This window comes from Scophthalmus maximus, chromosome 14 (assembly GCF_022379125.1).
Source record: "Scophthalmus maximus strain ysfricsl-2021 chromosome 14, ASM2237912v1, whole genome shotgun sequence".
NCBI classification, from domain to species: Eukaryota; Metazoa; Chordata; class Actinopteri; order Pleuronectiformes; family Scophthalmidae; genus Scophthalmus; species Scophthalmus maximus.
In genome coordinates this window covers 13,773,506-13,795,368 of record NC_061528.1, presented here as the reverse complement: position 1 = coordinate 13,795,368, position 21,863 = coordinate 13,773,506, and the positions used below count along the sequence as shown (strand labels likewise).

The 21,863-nt window shown below is 45.2% G+C and overlaps 1 protein-coding gene across 2 annotated transcripts in view; it reads left to right on the top strand.

The window, feature by feature from the left end:
* Positions 1–4,259: 4,259 nt before the first annotated feature.
* Positions 4,260–21,863, top strand: part of LOC118282857 (E3 ubiquitin-protein ligase SH3RF3-like) — a 79,981-nt gene continuing 62,377 nt past the window's right edge. The window contains exon 1 of one of the 2 annotated variants that reach the window (XM_047337367.1): positions 4,260–5,014. In XM_047337367.1, the coding sequence (XP_047193323.1) occupies positions 4,589–5,014 (426 nt within the window). In that variant the 5' untranslated portion in view covers positions 4,260–4,588. The remainder of the gene's footprint in view (positions 5,015–21,863) is intronic. The other variant, XM_035604356.2, reaches the window with a different exon arrangement.

Here is a 21,863-nt window from a genome sequence, read left to right as displayed (position 1 = left end):
TACCAATGAAGCTATTTCCGACTCTGTGACCTTGTTAGCATCCCTGTTAGTATCCCCCATGTGTACATCGTCTGGCCTGCGAGAACACACGCACCCTCTAACTACTCTTCAACGGGGGAAGCAAAGAGCCAGTTGCCATGGTAACTGCTGTGTCAGCTAACCTACTTTTGCATGAACGTAGGACATTGGGTGATAAGAGAGAGGTGTATGGCATAGGTACATGAAGGGGAAACACGCACACGCTACATATTCATGATATTCAATCGATTTCATCTTTCTCCAGAGGGCAGAACTGTGTGGTTACAGCACTGTCGCCTCGCAGCAAGAAGGTTCTTGGTTTGAATCCCGGTTTAACCAACCAGGGCCGTTCTGTGTGGGCTTTGCGTCTTCTCCCCGTGTCTGCGTGGAGTTTCCTCCGGATACCAAGGCTTCTTCCCACAGGCCAAAGACATGCAGATTGGGGTTAGGTTGACTTTGAGACTCTAAATTGACCGGTTGTGTGTGTGTGTGTGTGTGTGTGTGTGTGAATGTGAGATTGAATGGTTGTTTGTCTATGTATGTTGGCCATGATGGGCTGGTGATCTGAGTTAGGCGACCTGGCATTGTTGTAATGTCTAATGTCAGATTTGACGGTTCCAGCTCCAGAATTATTAATTACAGTATTGTAGTTGAAGCCTGTGGGGCACCAGCTAAGCTTGTCTAATATTCCCCTCCTTCCTCTTCAAATGAATCGATGCCCACCTCTACGTAACCCTTCTCCAGGGCGGCCATGTCTTCTCTGGCCTCGGAGAAATCTCCCTCCTCCATGCCCACAAGTAACCAGACTGAAGGGGTAGGAAAGGGTGGGTGACGCTCACTGCGTTTAGGCGGGCTCTCGGTTCCGCCCTGTCTTTCTGTAGGCTGCAGACATCACAACCCGTCTGAAAACGCAGCACCTCTTCAGCCATGTCGCCCCAGATGAAGGGCCGTCTCAGGGTGGTCAACGCTGTCTCCGCCCCCTGAGCATCTTCTTCAGCCTTGTGGTGCCATATCCACACTTCTGGCACTTCGGACCTGGACACACAATCTGGAGCCATTGCTCGTGCGCGTAGGATCTATAGGTCTGCTGCACAGAACCCCATCATGAACACAGAGTCTCTTTTACCAGCTTGGCAGCACTTGCTGAGAGTGTCCGGTAGTTGTTCGACCACCCTTCCTTGTGGGGGGGTCGGCTGCAGGAAACCTGGAGAGGGCATCTGCGCGTGTGCTCTTCTTCCCGGCACGATGCTGGACTTCAAGGTCAAAGGATGCCAGTGGGGCCACCCAACGTTGTTCTACTGCATCCAACTTAGCAGACTGTAAATGAGCAACAGGGTTTTTGCCTGTATACCCAAATGTCCCTGTTGTGGGACAAATAATCTTATCTTATCTTATTATCTTATCTTAAATTTATCCAACCAAGTAGTCTTTTAACTTCTCTGTAATTACCCATTTTTATGTGTGAGCTCTGACTAGCATAAGCTATTACTCGCTCTTTACCTTCCTGGACATGAGCCAATACTGCTGCCAAACCTTGGTGACTGGCATCTGTGTAAAGAACAAAGAGCTCGGAAAAATCATAGATATAGATGGAGATTAGGCACAAAAAATACCATTAAAAAAAGAATAGAAATGCAGATGACATAGAGGTCAGGATAAAACACAAGTCCTTATAAAGTCTCTGGCAAAACTCAAGTCTATTTTCATAGCTCATCATAACAAGGATTTACCAAAAGAAAACAAAATAATGACTCGCAGTATACAAAGCATAAAACTCCCTTTGGGAAAAAAAAAGTAATAGTCTTAACAACAGTAACTTACCCTGCCAAGCCTTAAGTAAGCTGGGCACCAATCTCTGACTCTCTGCCCTAATGAGGAGGGGAAATGAGACCTCGGGGGTTCATGATGTGCCAGAAACATAAGTTATGGAAAAGTTCATGAAAATTAGATAAGAACATAAATTGAAAACACAAAGATAAACTAGCCAATGGCAAAAACTTGGGATTTGAGCCAGCAAAGTTGCTGCTCACATCCATAAAACTTGCTGTAAATGTACATTCTCTTATATTTATGTGTACATAATGCAACAATAAACCAAGTAGAACATAGTATACATTGGACATATGCGTACTTTATGAAACAGCACTGGACAGAGAGCTGTTTAACTTTTGTATCTCTAAAAGGCTACCCTCCATCCCTAATTGGCACGTCAACTATTTAACAGCTCCCACCTTTTGTCTGTTATTGACAACGCTGGGTTCTACAGGGAGCCCTGACTATGCTGCTTAAATGGATTGAGGGGATTTTCATCCAATTATCCTTTTTTTGTTCGCTTCTCCCTGTAGTTCCCCTCTAATTCTGAATCATTGGCTGCGGAGAATTGTATTAAGCAGATGAAACACACTGGGCATGACATGAGTGGCTAAGATTAAGAGAGAGAGAGAGAGAGACTGTGAGTTTGGGCTTGTTGCCAGCACTTGTGGGCTGCTGCGCTATAGAGGCATTCAAAATCAGGGTTTGACAACAACAACAACACACACACACACACACACACACACACACACACCCTTGCAGTTAACACTTAATGGTGCAATGCAATATTCTGCAGCCACCACAGAAAGTGTCACCACAGCAGTGGTGTCATGTTGTCTTTAATATTAATAATATTTAATATAATATCATTAACTGTATGAACTGTAAGAACATATACTATATGTGACATGTAAGTAAGTATGTCACTCTCGATTCAGTTCAGTCTCTATGACTTTCCATTGTCATTGCATTAACTGTCATTCTGTGTTTACATACAGAATGTTGATGTATGTGTCGGCAGCAGAATACTGTCCTTATTAAATTAAAACAACAAACCATGGCAGTAGTGTGACTTCGGCACTTTATTTATAAATGAATAACAGTGTCAAACCGTTTCGGTATCTGATTCATCAATGCTGTGCTCACCACCTCCTTCTGTCTCGTCTTATGCCTCAGCAGCTTTTCACCGTGGGTGGTAAATAGTGGGCCCACCCACCCATCCACGTCAAGGCGTCAATGTGTCACATCGATACACACACACACACACACCCACACTGACACACAGGGCAGGTCTGAACAGGTGGAAAGGCAAAGCAAGCCTGCAGTCATGGCTGACGACACACACGAACGCACACACACACACACACACACACACACACACACACACACACACACTTCTTTGTCCTTTATCTGTTGTGATGCGTCCGTCACCTCTGATAGTATTTATCCTCGAGGAATATTTCAGAAGAAATGCTGTGTTGTTTATTTATTTATGTATTTGTTTATTTTTTTTACTTTATCTTAATATTCAGCATTTAACCATTGCCCATTATGAGACAATTGTTCCTAGTCTAAGACACTTTATAATCTAATGTTACTAATATTTTGTTCCATAATTTACTCCCTGCAGCCCAGGAAATCCAGTGAAGTAAGCCAATTACACTCCTATGGTATATCACATTGTACCCAATGATACTTGAAAATGGTTGCAATTGTTGCCTACAATAATTCTATATAATCCCATAAGATGCTAAAGTCATAGTTATTTTGTATTCTGTCTGGTGTTGTTGTTGTTGTTGGTTACCACGTATATCAAGAACAATTACAAAACAGGAGGGTTTTAGTTCAAATTGATGTTAACAAGGGAGATTTTAGTTCAGAGCTGTACGAAAATTTCACTCGTGGCCACCAGGTGTCGCCAGAAACCACACAAAGCTCAGCCGAAGGGGAGGTGCGTGTCCCCGTCAGGTGGGCGTCACAAGGTGAGATGCCAAATCAATTGCCCGGTTTCAAGTTGGATTCGGTGCTTTCTGCGGAAAATAACCACCCTGCACTCACAAGTACACGCGGTTGATGGTCTTGTGAAGAAAGTAGAAAGTTGTTTTTTTTGTGAACTGGTGACATGATACAAGTCCTTGTTAGAAAAGGGTTTCTGTTGTAACCAGCGTGTGATTGGTAACAATTAAGGTCCCCCCCCCCCTTTCTCTCTTTCTATCTCTCTCTCTCTCTCTTACTATCTTACTATCTTACTATCTATCTCTCTCTCTCTCTCTTACTATCTTACTATCTTACTATCTATCTGTCTCTCTCTCTCTCTCTCTTTCCCATCAATCTTGTCCTGGTGCGTGAGCGCGCGCCGCAATTGTGGTCGGCGCGCGGAGGATGATGATGATGATGATGATGAGAGCGTGACCTCACCGCTTTCTGCACAGCTGCTGGAGAGAGAGAGAGAGAGAGAGAGAGAGAAAGAGAGAGAGAGGAGGGGAGACGCGCACACACGGAGGGAGGGAGGGAGAGAGAGGAAGCGAGACACAAACACGCCGGGGGAGACGCAGAGAGGTGCGGAGAACAGCGGAGAACGTTCCCAACAACACGGGGCCAACTGCTCGGCGCGCGGGGGTACTCCGTCGCGGGGCGTCCGCGGGCTGCTCCCCCCCCCCCCCAGAATGCTCCACTGTGCCCCCGGCTCATTTCTGCGGTAGGCTACTCGAACCGGCCCCCCCCCCCCCCCCGCCCCCCGCGGGCGCCGACAGCCCAGATGCTCGCCCTCTCCGCCGACATGGACGAGTCCTCGTCGCTGCTGGATCTGCTGGAGTGCTCGGTGTGCCTGGAGCGCCTGGACACCACGGCCCGGGTGCTGCCGTGCCAGCACACCTTCTGCCGCCGCTGCCTGGAGAACATCGTCAGCTCGCGGAACGAGCTCCGCTGCCCGGAGTGCCGCATCCTGGTGGACTGCGGGGTGGACGACCTGCCCGCCAACATCCTGCTGGTGCGCCTCCTGGACGGCATCAGGCAGCGGCCGCAGCGAGGCAGCGGAGGAGGAGGAGGAGGAGTGGGAGCGGGCGGCAGGCTGTCCCTGGTCGCCGGCGGCTCGCTGCACGGATACGCAGCCGGGCTCTCCGCTTCTCCCCCGGGCAGTGCGGTCAGAGAGCTGCCCGTCGCCACCCGGAGCTCCCCTGTGAAGGTCGGTTACTTCCCCAACTATGCACAAATGTTTCCACCTTTCACGAGTCCTCCTCTGGGATCACACAAACCAACACTTCCTAAAAATGCAAACCTAAGCATTTAGCCAAAAAAACAACCACAACCACAACAACAACAACAACCACAACAACAACAACACCCCACAACTTAACGACTGCCTCCCTCTGTGGTGCGTCGCCTCCCTGTATCTCTGCACGTCTCGGGTGGGAGACATCTTTTTTGAGGACAATTGCACTAATGAATCCTCTGCTCTGATGTTTCTTCGCTGGATGACGGGGAACAGTGTGTTCAGCACACTGACACCCGGTTACACAGTGTGACCCACTGCAGCAGAGAGTGGTTGATAACTGGGACGAGGACTGGGGGAGAAAATATAGAAAAAGAAGAGAAAAAAAACTTGGTCGCAGGGTCCAAGTTATGAAACATGTTTGACAGAGGAAGTGAGGATGAGTAGAATAACATCGCCTGTCATTGTTGTTGCTCATGACACAGATTTGCATCGGCTGTTCTATGTTGCTGTGCAGTGATTGTTTTGCAGAACTGGTGCTTGTGATGGATGTGAGGTTGTCTCCTCTGTGATGCCACCGAGGGATGATTCGACCGAACTTAGTGAGAGAAAGAGAGAGAGAGAGAGAGATCAGGCAGACGGACGCAAAGGGAGAGTCACCTGTCTGTCTGTCTGTCTGTCTGTCTGTCTGTCTGTGCCACAGTCCGGGTGAAGCCCAGTTGCCCACAGGCTGCAGCAGAGGGAGGTTTCATCATAACCCCCGAGCCTAGGTGGGAGAGAGGAGCAGAGACTGAGCCATGTTTACTTGCAGTGTGCATCTGATGCACCGTGTCACGGAGCGTGTAATGTGAGATGTGCAGAAGAATGTGGCCAGTGAGTCAGACAGTGTGACATCGCCATCGACGCTGCCTGTCATGCAAATATGTTTCCAACTGGAATCTTTAAAAAGGAGGGAGCTGCAGTGAACAACCGATAGATTCCTATCATGTGTGTTTGGTCTTTTCAGAGCATGAATTCATTTTTGCGTGCTGATCGCCTGGTAGACAGGTGCTTAGGAAAATGAAATCAGGCTGAAGAAAGAAATTCAACACACACCGATGGTTCCATGAGAGTAACTGTCAATGAAAAATGAAAAAAAAGAAAAGGAACTGTCTGACCAGCAGCCGAGAAATTCCCAAATATTTAAGGTACAAAGTAAAACTGTCAGTCAGAGCACAAAGAAACGATGGATTCGTGTGAAATAAATCCATTTCTCATGCGCTTTCGTTTTAAAGAAAGACAGGATTATTCCCGGCTCATGCCGTAACTTGTTGAGCGGGACATACTGTATCTGTCCAAGGCCAGCTCGCGTTCAACGCCACTTGCATGAGGGTGGGCGTGGGCAGGTACGTTCATGTCGGCCCTCGGCACTTCCTCTCCTTTCCTTTCTTTTCTCCCCCTTTTGAGTTCGGTGATAGCCCCAATAAGAGGGACGCCGTGAATAATCGGGGCTGTGAAAGGCCCTGCCATCAGCTTCCCCGCCCTCCCGCTGGGTACGCAAAGACCCATCAGTCAAGCCAGCCATTGATTGAAGCAGCGGAGCACTTCGGTGTGATGAAGTGCAGCCGCAGTGAGCAGCCGCTCATTCATGGCGACGAACGGGAATTCAAACCCTCAGTGACATTTCCACTAACACTTAACACCCCACTTCAATTCACTCAATAAACCTTACCGATCCCCGCAGGGCGATTTTATGGATGGCACATGACGCCACAAAGCACATGCGCAAAAGGAGACAAAAGAGCGTTTGAACAACTGGAATATGTTTATGTCGCACGAAGCAAAATGCTTTTTGGACAAAGGCTCGTCAAAACGTTCTAGAGGGGCGCAGATGTAAAAAGCGCAGGTCTAATAGACACTGAAGCAGTCAAACGGGCCAATCGTTGAATATCAGGTGTCAAGGGGCTGTAGATAAGAATGATTGTGTTGCTATGGGACACGGAAGAAGAAGCAGACGTGCTGAGTCAGAAGTAAGACTCTCCTGCTGCTGTGCTCGTTGATCTTCTGTCGCAGACCTTGTGCTTTGACACATGCAAGAGTTTATCCAGGCTGATCAATTCTTCTTTTTTTTCGGGGGGGGGGGGTTAAATGGGAACTTCTCGGAAATGGGAAATCTGCCAAGAGGTGGTAAAGTAGATGCCGGTGCACAGAATGTGATATGAACGTTTCATCTTGCCTTTATAGTCAAATTTTCTGTGCTGAGTCAGTTGGGTAGAGAATTCAAATGCCTAAACATGCTCCGAAAACTCACACGTCCATTCTGGTGTAAAATAAGGGCATGTTCTTGTTTTTCTTTTGCTCTTTTACCCCACGGAAGAATTGTTGAGCCCGTTAGCAGCTGGTGACTTTGGCAGCCCTGGTCTGTCAGTTGCAGTGTTGTTCATCAGCTGTTGCAGAAATGTCCTGGCACTTGTTTGCCCATTCACAGACACGAGAGTGAAGACACACAGTGTGCAAACAAATGGATTTGAAGCATGTAATTGTAAACTGAGTATTGGTTCATCAGGACTGGATCTCAGTCAGGGTTGAATCATGTTCATTTAAGGACGCTGGTATCTTAACAGTTATTTTAGCGTTTCATACCAATTTCAAATCTTCCGATCAGTTCAGTTTTTTTTTTTTATTATTATCCAGTCCTCGCTCTGTGCACGAAAGTGCAGCGAAACAGATTGTTGAAAAACCACTTTTGTTTTCAACGGTTTTAGAGTGCAGTAAACAAGCAATTTGTCACAGACGACAGGTTAAAAACAGTAACAGAGTCAAGTGTGGCAACGGAGAATGGACCAGTTATTCCTGCTGTTACTGCTGTATAATGTTTATCCACGTTATTGTATGTATTTTCCGGAGGATTTTGTTTTATGTCTGATTTTTGGTGTATCCATTTTGATATCCCAAGAAGGTCTCGTCAGATTTCAGTTGAACTTGGTGGACTGCTATCCCGTGGCTCAAGAATGAAGTTATTCGTTGCAGAAGAATTTCTCGACATTGTGAGACAGGGGCACCTTTCTCTGTTTTCTGCATCAACTTGCAAAACAGAAATCTGAAACACGAACGGCACACTTGTGCGTCAATTTGTTTATTCTGTTGCATATTGATCCAATGATTCTATCAACCAAACTCAGTATGATTTTTTTGACCACGATAACATATTTTGACACATTTTGCAGCCTTGGTAGAGGTTCTGCACGCTCTAAGTGCTTGGTAGTTTGTGTAATCGTTTCTGGGCTGAGAAGCAAAAAAAAAAAAAGAAGGTGTGAGTCAAAGCTTGTTTTAGAATGATGTATTGAGGTAATAGTCCTGTACTTGTCTACCGCCACACTGAACAAACTGAGGAATCTCAAGACAATGCCTCACAATGCTTTACATTAGCGCAACCTGACGAAAACAAAAACCTGTTTCGATACTGAGTGTTTTGCTCAGATTTGATCAGAAAGTTGTCAGTTGTCAGAGGTCAAATGTCTTACTGAGTTTTTTAATTTGTAATGGCCTTGGCTAATCAGCCTTGTTATGTATATGCATTATTTTATAGAGGGGGGTTTATGTATTATGCAGTCTCTCCTTTGCACCTTAGTGACGCAACCTTTGTCCTGTTTGCTTATCTGAACAGTCTAATGTGATCAATAATCTAATATTTTCCCCAGGATTGTCTTCTTATCAGGTACACACCACCTTGATGGATCATTATTGCCCTGACAATCAAAATGTAACACTATTTAACAGCCAATGTTCCGATCAGTTATCAAACTGCAGCATATCCATATATGGTTAACATGATGTCATCAGCTCCTTTATTCAGAAAATACAGTTTTTGTCATAAGCTCTTAGAAGCTGTAACATTCTATATTGTGTGCCTGTGTGAGCATTACAATATAAAGTTTCCATTTACTGCATATGGACATGATCACCCAGAAAAGGTGTGAGCTCAACTTTGAGAAACTTCTTTGTGCTATGTGCCTGCTCGTCCAATTTCCATCAAAGCAGTGTGTCACAATGATCCCAACTCTTGACCTCCTCCCATACCTGTATTTACCTGGGGTTGCTATGATGACGCCCGTGGTTTCCATGACGACACACTGCAGCAACGACGCCACCTTCTTTCATCTCCGGAGTGAGACATTGCTTTCCCCTGTCATTCCCTTGTGTGTGTGTGTGTGTGTGTGTGTGTGTGTGTGTGTGTGTGTGTGTGTGTGTGTGTGTGTGTGTGTGTGTGTGTGTGTGTGTGTGTGTGTGTGTGTGTGTGTGTGTGTGTGTGTGTGTGTGTGTGTGTGTGTGTGTGTGAGGGGGGATTAGGCGGGGGTTCTGAAGAGGAAACAGCCTGTTACCAATACCTGTAATCCTTTGATCACAGAAAAGTATTTTGTATTATAGAGTGTAGGGATGCATGCCCCCCCCTACACACAGACACACACACACAGTTGGGTATTCATTCACATTCACTCGTCACAAAAACTGCTGATCTCTGGCAGTAAACAACAAGCTCTCAGTCATTACCTTCACATTACACACACACACACGCAAGCATGCACACACACGCATCCACACACACACACACACACACACGCACTCCCACACACACACACACACACACACACACACACACACACGCGTATGCAAAACAAATGATCTACTATGGACTGTGGAGTCTGAGTGAATGTGCCTGGAAACATTTATTTCTTTTTGTGTGTGTGCTTGTGTGTGTCTGCGCGTGCAAATGTCTCTGTGCCTTCTCAACCTTTTTCAACACAAATTGTTAAGTGGACACACACACACACACACACACACACACACACAAACATGTTTTCCCCATGTCGCTCTTTTATTAATTATTTCTCGTCTTTTCTCTGATGTTCATGTGAAGAGAATTTAATGAATTTCAGTGTTATGTTATACCACATCGTGAAGATCCCCTCCACACACATTGCACCAGGCCATTTATGGAATAGTTAAAACAATCCTCTGCAATGTCTGGAAAGCGGTGCGGTTTTGGGCTTTGTTTATGTATGTGTGTGCACAAACACAAGAATGCAGGAATATACAGTATGCATTCATTCTATTTTCAGGCTTGCATTTTTGTTTACCAGTTATGTTTTTCTGCAGAGACAAGGCACGATTGGATTTTTAATGGTTTGCTATGAAGCTGCCCACCTCCACTATTCAAAAATATCGTAGCTTAAACCATCATTCATGCCAAGATGTACTAAGTGATCAGTGATACTAAAAATACTGTGTAAACTAGAATAACCGTATCAAAATCTCAATAGAATCACTTTGTTACTTGTGTTTTTAATGCAGTAAAGTGATAGTGGAGGCAACAGCCCTTTGACTCTCAATTAAATTCAATGTTGTGGTAGAAAAATCATGTTGCTAATCTACTGTGATGACGAGTGAGCATCTACTTTTTTGCCAGAGCCCTGTATGCTCATGTCAGAATTGTGCCTCCATCTGACCGGCCAGTGTGTCGTTTCTTTACATAACAGCGTTGCCCTAATTAATTCTGTCCATGTTGCTCTGAATCTGGGTGATGTCACGTCACATCAGTCTCATCCTTGGCCCTGCCGTCATGATGCTCACACAGATATGAAGATGGACGGAGGTGGTTTCATGATGGATGGAGGCAGAGTGGTAGTGGAGGGCAGCTTGTAGCCTGGGAGATGGTGTAATGAGTGTGTGTGTGTGTGTGTGTGTGTGTTGTTTAGTTTTGGGGGGGGGGGTGTAATGGGTGTTAAAGCCTAAACAAGCTTTGGAGCTTGACTGCTATTCCCACGGGTGTATGGGTGGAATCCCGTCAATCCCTTCCCCCAGTTGCACAAATACACACATGGGCACATACACTCACATTAGGCGAAGGGGTTAACACCCTCATTCCCGGTGCTATTGTTACTATGGAGATGAGGGTGAGATGTCACTTGCCACTGGTCAAGCCAGTACACTTCAGACAGCGGACGGGCACCTTATTTTAGGGTTTAGATTCAAAACGTGGAACAATGACATGCAAACGTGAAGATATTCTAACAGAAACTTCTCAAAGGATGAATCCCAACAGGGAGATTAGCTTCTCCATGTCGCTCACAAATGTTGCCATCGTCTTTTTAAAGTGCGTAGTGTCATAAGACAACCGGTCACCTTGTAGGACGCTGTCAGATGTGCATGGGTGTGCTACTGCCTGGTGACAAAGTCACAGCTCCTTTGCTGGCATCACATTATATGTTTTTTGGTTAATGAAAGCAGCATTCAAACCCAAACCACGAGTTACCTTGTGCCGCCATCTGGGACTGTCAATGTGTAAAAAATCCCCCCCGCCCCCCACGAGCAGCTCGGAGCAGTTTTTCTTCCAATGTAGGAAAAGTGCTACTAGTCATAGTCAGTGACGCCAGGTAGTTTTACTTTTGTGTTAAGACTCTGCTGACTCCCTCCAGGAGCATGCGACACAATGTGTGTGTCTGTTGTAACGAGGGATGAGGTTCCACCGCTGATGTGCCCTAAGAAGTGGAACGGTTCTCTTGGGGGAAGAGATGGAAACACACTGCGGTTTCTCCAGGTGTCAGACAGCGTGTGTGTGTGTGTGTGTGTGTGTGTGTGTGTATACAGTTCACTTCCTCTCCTGTCTTGTTGCAAACCTGCCCCCCCTGTCCTCCACCTCCTCTGTTACAGAGAGATGCAGAAATGAACCCACCACCTACTTTAGACTTGGCAGCGAACGAAAAGTCTTGGCTACCGTAAAGAAGAGAGATCCGTGCGCGCGCGCGCACACAGATACACACTTACGGACACATACAGATACACACATCTGAAGAGAATTTGGAAACGTGGCAGCGAATACAGGTCGTCCTCTTCATCGACCTGCTGTTCATTCTCACAGCACTCAACTTCAATTCATCACCGGCAGTGTTAACAGATCTTTGCGAACTCGTTCTTTTTCCCCGCTGTTTTTTTTTTTATTTCACCCGTGGGACTGATTGAACTTAGAGCTAGTTCAGTCCCTCCAAAACAGAAATGTGTTTCGGGGGCTTTACAGCAGATTGGATGTCTTTAACTACAACCAGTTCGAAAAAATGGGGATAACAACAAAAAGGGAGACAACAAAGATACAACATCAAGACAAAGTGAGATACTAGTATTTCACATATGAGGCATTGAAATACTGAAAAGAAATCATCAAAACACTCTAAAGTGGTTTTAAATCGGATAATAAATACAGAGTCTATTTGTCAAAATGTTGAAATATGCTTTACAGGGTGTCATCACAAAAATAACAAGCACATACAACATCTACACTGATATTAGTGTTGTGACTTCAAGCGCCCAAAATACATTTAGGTCATTATAGGTCGCTATAAATCCATTGCAGTCTCACTGAGGAGCACGAATGTGACATTCTTCTGAAATGTGTGTTCCATGCATGAATTTTTGGGGGTCAGATCAGAGCATTTTCGGGTTATTTCAGGACACACTCTGATCCACAGTGTTCATGGCTGCTGTACAACAGTGATCAGCTTTCCACTCTGACGTCTGTGTCCAAACATCCACTCCTGGCTCTGTGTGTGTGTGTGTGTGTGTGTGTGTGTGTGTGTGTGTGTGTGTGTGTGTGTGTGTGTGTGTGTGTGTGTGTGTGTGTGTGTGTGTGTGTGTGTGTGTGTGTGTGTGTGTGTGTGTGTGTGTGTGTGTGTGTGTGTATGCATAAATACTATGTGTGCATGTTTGAATTGGCGGATGCATGCCTATGTGTGTGTCTGATGGCGGTTTGTGTGTGTACGTAGGAATGAATGCGCCATGTATGCATGCAGTGTGTGCACAAATCTCGTGAATGTGTGTGTGTGTGTGTAGTTTGGCTGCTGTGTGTTTTCATGCAGAATTTCTCAACCTTTCATGAAGCTGAATTTGTAGAATGAGGTCTATGTGTGCGTGAGGGGTGTGCAGCTGGTCATGGGAGCGCGTTAAGGGGAAAGGGAGTGTGCAGGGAAAGTTGGATGGAAAACGCATAGCCTGTGGCATTTATGTAGTGACTTTTTGGCTGAATGTCTGGTGTGTGTGTTTGCGTGATTTACAGTGTTCTGGAGGTTCTTTCTCCCTCCGGGACATGGATTATGTAAACAGAGAGAAGAAAGGCCAAATACCATCCTCCCCCGGATGTGTTCTGTTTAGACTGGGATGAAGGGGAACACTGGTGGCATCAAACTCCTCCGCTGTTAAATGTAAAAAAAGCTTCACATTCTCCAGAGACACTGAGCCGACTGTCGCTTTCTCAGCCACTCTGGATGTGCCTATTCTCACTTAAAAGTGTCACTTTTAAGAAGCGATAGGTGGAAAGGGAGGAAGTGAGAGATGACTAGACACATCAACAGGTACCCGTTACCATGGCAACAAGCACAGATCAGCCCGGAGCCGGAACATCCATCACTGTCCTATTAAACCATCTTGATTACAAGAGGTAGGGGTTGCTGTTAAGCCAAATAGTTAATAGTGAAGGTTTCCTAAATCTTGTCCAAAAGACATCGAGGCCAACACCTCACAAGTCTGCTTTGCTTTGGGAAGACTGTGAGAATTTTTCTCTTGAAGAACAGATTTACACTTGCTATGTTAGCAACATTTATGCTGTTTCTGTAGGCTATCCAGTGAAATTAGAACAATCTCAGTCCTGTTCAGGGGACGGCTTTGCATTCTCTTCCTCAGGGAACCAACCGGTAAGAGCCTACTCATACCAGGATTCAAAGAGGTGTGTGTGTGTGTGAGAGCATCGTCATGGGAGACCATGGAAAGCAGTCCAGGTCTTACCTGATACTGTAAGGGAACACCATAAACATGAGCAACTCTGTTGCTTGGGTTCATCTGTTCTCGTGGGTTTGCGCGTGTGTGTGTGTGATGAAACTTTCGGTCCATCATCTCCACTCCACACCTCATTTCCAGAGGAACTATAGCGACACCACAGTTCTTATTCTGTTATAAATCCCAACTGGAATCAATCTTTCACACTTTTCTCCACTCCATCCTCTCTCTCTCTCTCTCTCGCTCGCCCCCCCCCCCCCTCTCTCTCTCCCTTTTTTTTTTTTCTTTCCTCACAGTCTGGCATCAAGAGTGAAATGCTGGCCAAAGGCTGTCTTTATCAGTACCCCATTCATACTGCATATTATATACATACTGTATGTAAAAGATAAAGCATTCAGGAAAGTGACATTGTGATTTTGCGAAACATCTATGATATGATCTATGACAAATCTGAAAGTAGAGAGCAAAGCAGACAATGGGAGGGCAAACTCATATTCAGTGCATTGGAAAATGTTCCATTGTTCAAATGTCAAACTACACGGAAATGGCAAAAGGCTGAACTGCTTAAAAAGCATGTAGCTATATATCAGTTTGGTAAGACAATGAAAAATGGCAACTGACAGTTTTGGAACCTTTATCTTTACACAATGATCAAACATCTTGCGAGAGAAAGTGTTGGATTTGTTCTGTATTGTATTGTGTATTGATAAAGTTTAATTTTAGCGGAGTGACACTAATGTTGACTGTCTCTCTCTCTGAATACTGAAGCCCTTGCTCTCATCTCCCCTCATCTCTCTTATTTTATCCTCTCACATTTCCTCTGCTCCCTCTCTCTCAAATATGCTCGTCTCCGTCTATGACCGATGCTCGTCCTCTCAGGGAGGGACTTCCAGCGAACGATCGCAGCCACTCCTCCGCTCATCTCGCCATCCGTTGTCTTCGTCTGGCCTGTTGGCCGACGTCCAAACTCATCTCGTGCTTCCCTTTGCCGAGTCCTGCCTGCGCTGTTAAAACACCATAGGTCATCACGCTGTTCTCTGGATATCGTTGCCATTGGGAAAACCCATCGTATGTCCAATACCCGTCTTTTGTAGATGGTGGGAAAAACAGTTGTGTCGCTTGGACATTGTGTATTTTTAAGGAATGAAATGTTGTTATGAGTCCGTTTTTCGGTACCATTCGGTATCAGTTGCATTTGTCTTGGACGATCTTTATTTACTGAAAACGTCAGACTGTTTTTGGCAGACCTGGCATCGGACACTTTCATTCCCTCCCCATCACCATCACAATGACCATGATTATAAACCATGACTCGATTTGTTTTCATCTTTTGCTGTTGTACCCATCTGTCTTCCTCTAGCATGAGGTTCATCACCCACCTCTTTTCTTTCTCTGTCATGTGGTTTAATGCAGTTATTGTGGTTGTGGAATAAATTAAGAAACTGTGTAAAGCAACAAATGTTAATGCACGTCTCGTGGCTGGATTGTGGTCACGTCAAATCAGTTTGCATGCAACAGCAAAGTTGTGATCGCAACCCAGATTAGTCTCCATTATTATTACAGTGGCACTTCCTTTATCTTTCTGTCATGTGATACTCTATCCGAGCAGAGGTTATCAGTGACTGATAAGAAGAATCAATTAGTATCAAGTCCCTACGCATAAGCACATCTCAGCCTGTCATTGCCTTGTTCCACCGTCATGCCATCATTTCTCAGTATTGTTGTTTCAGGCAATCAAGACTAGAACTGGGCTGAAACTGCAGTGCAGCGCCTAAGAGGAATTTGATGTGGATCATCGGAGTTTCTGTTTTTTATTTCTGCAGTCTTCAAAGAGGCTGCTGATGGTTGTGATGGCGGTATTAATCAACTGGGTGGAAATGTGCTGGAGAGCCACAGGAGATACTGGCGCAGTAGTAAAACTGGGACAGTGTCAGACCCTGCAGCCATGGCTTTCCTGTTTCCTCTCTGAAAACACATTCTTTCATACATTAACCCCATTTCTCTCTTCATCACCGAACTCCGCCTCCCTATCTCACCCTGCCTTCTTCTTCCCGGTCTCCCCAGTATTCCTGCTTTATCCAGCTCCATTAATGCTGCTTGGCAATGGCAGGAAAGAAAACTATGGTGTTCAAGTGATAATTAATGAAAGGTAATAATAACAGATCCCTGTGAATGGGATTAAAACAATTAACGGGTGTGTGTGCTGTTAAGAGGAAGGAAAACTAAGACTACCGAAGCAGCTTTGAGACCAGTTTTGCAAGCTGCCACTTGGAAGATAACTCTGGGTGACACTGTGAACTACAATAACACAAACCTGAATTTAGATTTAAATTGAATGTTTAATTCTTTACAGAGACTGTCATACACAAGAGACTGAAGGATTTCCTTTTCATGTGAAAGCAGGAGGTATGTTATTATATAAGCTCAGTAATATGAGTGGTATACATTGTCAAAGTACAGAAATGTGAGCCACATCCACTGTGGATACCTGCAGCACAGGGCTGTTGATTTGGGTGTGTATATATTGATGTTATTCATTGTAAGACCGTGTATTTGTGACAAATGTGGTTATTACATGGATTATTGCGTTTACGAATACAGTAGATTTGCAAATACGTGCAAATTGAAATCATGGTGAGTCGAGGAAATGTGAATGTACGTGAAATTCAACATCAGTTTTTTCTTGCCAAGATGGGCTTTCACAAAGGAAGCAAGGGGCAAATGATAACCTAAGACCAGCCTCTGACACACATTGAGGATGTGAAATAATGTCACACTCTTTTATCACCATGCACCATGAGCCATGAGGAAGCCAGAAGTAGACCAGCGTCACCACTGCCACCCCCCCATCACAAAAATAGAACATTCAGATGTCCCAGCTTTGCACCAAAACGACTGTACCAAATGAGAAAACTTAATGAAGCGGTTGCACCGTTCAATAACACAACTTTGACAAAAATTAACCCAGAAACAATGCATGCTTAATTGGCTGTAATGCACTGTACGCAGAGTGACGCAGAAATGTTGTCTTAGAAAACATTTTGAATTCTTTTTTTTTTTGCCATTTCCAGTCTTGAATTCTCCCTGACAACTTCGCCTCTCGTGCTTGGAGGAAGAGACACTGCTTTGTCCCTCTGAGGGCGATTGTTTTTTAGTTTTTTTAGTTCTTAATTGAGAACAGGATGGGTTTTTTTCCGCGGTGGTCTAAATCTATCTCTAATCTTCCTCCCGTATGTTTCCTCATCCTGTGCTCTGCATCAGTTGTTTTACCTGTTGCGGCTGACGGACAACACCTGCTGTCACATCACTGCTCGCGGCGGCGCCAGAAGTGCAACATCACTGATGAGAAAAAGTAAACATATTTAACGTGTACAATAGCGGCTGTCCCCTTCAATTGACTAATATTCACTCTCCAGCTCTGCGGTTGCCTTGTTGGTTTATTCCCTCTTTGTTCTCTGCGCTCTCCTTCTCTCTTTTCTCTCCCCCTGGTTTTGAGTGACACTACAGTTCTCCTTTATATCTCCTGAATACAGCTGCTGCTGCCTCGCAGGCACACACACACACACACACACACACACACACACACACACACACTCTCGTACACTGTTTAATACATAAAACAATGTCAGTGGGAAGGCTTTTTCGCGGCGTCCCGTTCCTCTGTGTATTGTATGATCCGGGCTGTATTAAAGGGAAACCTCTGCCGTCACACCTATTCAGTCACGCTCTCGCTCCCTCTATCGCCAACAGAAAATTGAATTTTGACTGTTGTTGTTTTCTGTGATGTCCCTGTCCCAGATAAGTCACTCACGTCCCTTTGTGCTTGCTCGCATACACATATACACACAGTAGTGCCCAGCTTAATTGGGCTTTTTTAATGCCAACACTATTGTTTCCTTGACAATTGCTATTAGCTGACAACTGCTGATATTTAGTGACCTTAGTATGTTTCCATTAGAGCTGGCAGTTTTTCCAAAAATCGATTTCGAAAGAAGTCAAAATTGACAAAGTTAATTTCACGTGAATTTAAATGCCATAGGTCGAGCTGATAGAGATGTTTTAGAACGCCTTCTGCTGGATCACTAGGAAAAGTGCTTCAGACGTTCTGTTTTGATCATTTTGAATTAAAAAGTCATCACAGTTTGAATATTAACTTTTACACACGTTTGGACAGATGTTTCAATTTCAAATAAAAAGTAAGCCCTAGTTTCCACACCATGGAATTTTTATTTATGTCAAGGTTGGAAAAACATCTGAATACATAATTTCTATTTTAGGGCGTTCAACACCCTGAAACTGAAAACCAAGGCAAACGCCACGACCACACTACCCTGAACTTTAAATAGAAGGATGACCAGACAAAGGGCAGTGTGCCAAACATGAAAATGTTAAGATGGATTACCACGCTGGCACAACAAGCATGGAAACTCACGTGATTACTCAAAGTATTAGGTTATTGTTAAACGGCCTAAAAAGGTGAGACCTATGTAGCCAGCAAACTGAGCTTAGTTAAGGTCTGTCGTCCAGTGGCCATGATGAAACTGCTTTCGTCTGCCATCACAAATGATAAAAACATGCAGTGACTACTACTGTAGAGTAACAGCGTCCTCTTGAAGATCTGAATATTCATTGTTGGTCACTACCAAAGCTCTGGAGCCTCAAAAATAATACTCAGAGTGACCATAGAAGTCAGAGGATCACCAAAGTCATTAGGATACAGGATGATTTTTAAATATTTCATAGCCAATTGCTCAGTCAATCTGGAAAAATCATTTAAAAGTCTTTATTTGCAGCGCGGATTCTGCTGTGTGTAACTGTTGCATCTGTCGAAGGAAGGGGCGTCCTGCTCTAACCTGCTGACTGTGAGTGGTGTGTCAGCAAAGTGTGTGGGTACACCGTGACCTATCTGTGCATTGAGCACACTACAAACAAGTTATTACATAATCTTGACTCCGAGCAGCGTGTGAAACTTGGCCTAGAAAATATGTCACTGGCCATTGCACTCAGGGAATACAGTGCTGCATACAGTACCTGAATCATGGAGGTGTGTGTGTGTGTGTGTGTGTGTGAAGGTATCACCATGAAGGTGGAGGGGGATTATAGATCACATCACGGCTGCACGCTGTGCTTTTCTTTGGATTTTGTGTTAAAGCATTTTAATATGAGCGTTGCACTTGTTTGCCTGCGCAGCAGTGATCGTGACTCTCCTGGCTCCATGCAGACCCGTCGAGACGAATCGCCTCCGTGCCATATCAAGTAATTTGCCAAATCCAATGCTGAGGATCATTGAGTTAAGAGTATCAAGACGCACGTTCATTTATTCATTGATTTAGCCTCCACGGCGTTGTGTTGAGGTCTTGCTGTGGAGACGCTAATGTCTTGCTCCAGCCGTCTTTGTTGTCAGTGCTGCAATTGTTAAATCCTTAAAAATAAAAAAAAAAGTTGATCACTAAAAAGAAGACACATTGATTTATAAGTGAATGTCCTCCATCATCACTGAAGCGGTGCTTCACTCCTTGCAGTGTTGAAATCCTCCCAGGAACTTTTCTCAGCACCGTCGCAGTGCATCTACAGACGGCTGATAAATTTAATGAGGAAAAAATGAGTGCAATCATAACAAATGCAGATGCCTCCATACAGAGAACGAGCGCTCGCCGACTGGGTTGACGACTGTGAAGAATGTTGAGATGTTGGCGTCTCCAAAATGGAAATATTTGGATATGAAATGTTCACAGCTAATTTATGGAGAAGCTTCTGGAGTTTTGGGGGATTTTGGAATAAGGACTTTTGACTGACATTCCCATTTTCCGACGGACTGCATTACCAGCCACAGGCTGCACATATTACACACACACACATTCCGAAGACAATGGCGTACGTCTAACAGGAGGATGTGTGGCATTCACACATAACTGGGGCTGATTGAGCTGTCTGAAACAACAGATGGCTCCGAACCCTGCAGATGTTTGTGCGTGTCGCTGTTGTCAATCGTTAATAAGGATCTCTTGTTTTTCATTATTGAATCTCACGAGTGGTGTGTGGGTCATGAGGCAGAACAAGTACACACAGACACACGTGGAGATAAAATAGTTTTTGTTTTGATCTTTTTCCCCTGGTCTTATTTTTTTTTTTTTCTTCCTCAGAACAAACCAACAGATATCAACCACTCGTGCTCCATAAATGGACAGGTGGGGGGCTTGCTGGTGTCCCGATGGTGGTCTACAGACGTGTGTGTGTGTGTGTGTGTGTGTGGCTATCTTTGTTTGACCTGTCGTCCAAATGAGGTATTTCACAGCAACGTCCCAGAAGAGCACAGTGGAATATAGTAAACTAAACCAGGTTGATTCGAACAACTCCATTAGTTCAAGGAGGTTAATGCTTTACTTCTGAGGAGGCCCAATATAACACAACCCTGATATGGAGTTTAAAATGTTACACAATTAAGAAACAAGATCAAACGATGCAGATCATTCAGCGTTGGCCTTGACTGAACCACATTTAAAGACTCTGCGACAGGACATGAGTTGAGGCCGCTTCTCTTGACTTCCCTGGGGCTGAGCAGACGAAGAAATTGGAGTGAAATGGAAGAAATTGGAAGAGAAGGGACCGACTTGTGCATGTGGCCCATGTGTCTATATTGTATTGAACTAACCAGTTTCATCCCTTTCAAATTGAATCACCACTCAACTCGCCAGAACAGTGAAATTGGGTTCAATCCGGTATGATCAGATTCAGTCTGCTTAAATTCACTGCCATGTCCTCCTAGTTTCTCAGTCCATATAGTCCTCATCTGTCCAGTCCCAGTATAATCTACTCCTCGATAATCCACTAATTCAGTTTAATCAGTTTGAGGCCCACATGATCCAGTTCATTTCAATACAATCCCATTGCAGTCCAGTATAATCTGGTTCAGAGGAGCTCAGTTCACGTCGTGAGGATGTGAATGTGTCTTTGGCTCGACTACCCCCCCCCCCCCCCCCCCCCCCCCCCCCCCCACCCCCCCCACCCCGCCCCCTCTCTCTCCCTCTCTCTCTCTGCTTGAATGAGGTTATGATTGACCCACTAAGTGGACAGATGGAGGAAGGTGTGTGTCTGTCTGCATCCCTTGGCTTTGTGGTTTTGGCCAGACTTCTTGCTATCACACACACAGACACACACAGACACAGACAGACACACGCACACACGCACACACACACACACAGACACACACTCACACACACACACAAACACGCACACACACACACACACACACTTGCATGCACGCACACATGCAAACACACACACACACACACGCACACACAGAGTTTTCTTAGCCACACTCTATTTAGACACAAGTGTGTCTGGCCAGTGGCCACAGTCTACAGTTTGCTCGTATAGTAAATATACAGCATGTGTGTGTGTGTTTGTGTAGCAGTGTGTATAAAAAGCGAAAGTGGAAAAAAAAACCTGATACTAGTCTGTTGCATGCACCTCAGACGTACTGAACCACAATCATGGCTACAATCTACTCCCCACGCTGTATTTTTGGCAGCATGGCTGTGAGGCCCCGGAGTTAAACTTTCTGTTTCTGTCGCTTCATTCAGGAAAAGGTTGAAGTTATTGTTGTTATTGAAGACATTCAAGGACAAAGAAAAGAGGAAAGTAAGAGATAAATGTAGGAAGGTTGATAGACTTACAGTAGAGGTTAGTTAGATCAGTGACCCAAACTCCCCTCTCTCCCCCTCCCCGTCCCTGTCTCTCTCCCTCCCCCGTCTCTCTCTCCCCCTCCCCGTCTCTGTCTCTCTCCCTCCCCCGTCTCTCTCTCTCCCTCCCCGTCTCTCTCTCTCTCTCTCTCCCTCCCCCGTCTCTCTCTCTCCCTCCCCTGTCTCTCTCTCCCTCCCCGTCTCTCTCCTCCCCGGTCTCTCTCTCTCTCTCCTCCCCCGTCTCTCTCTCTCTCCCTCCCCGTCTCTCTCTCTCTCCCTCCCCGTCTCTCTCCTCCCCGGTCTCTCTCTCTCTCTCCTCCCCCGTCTCTCTCTCTCTC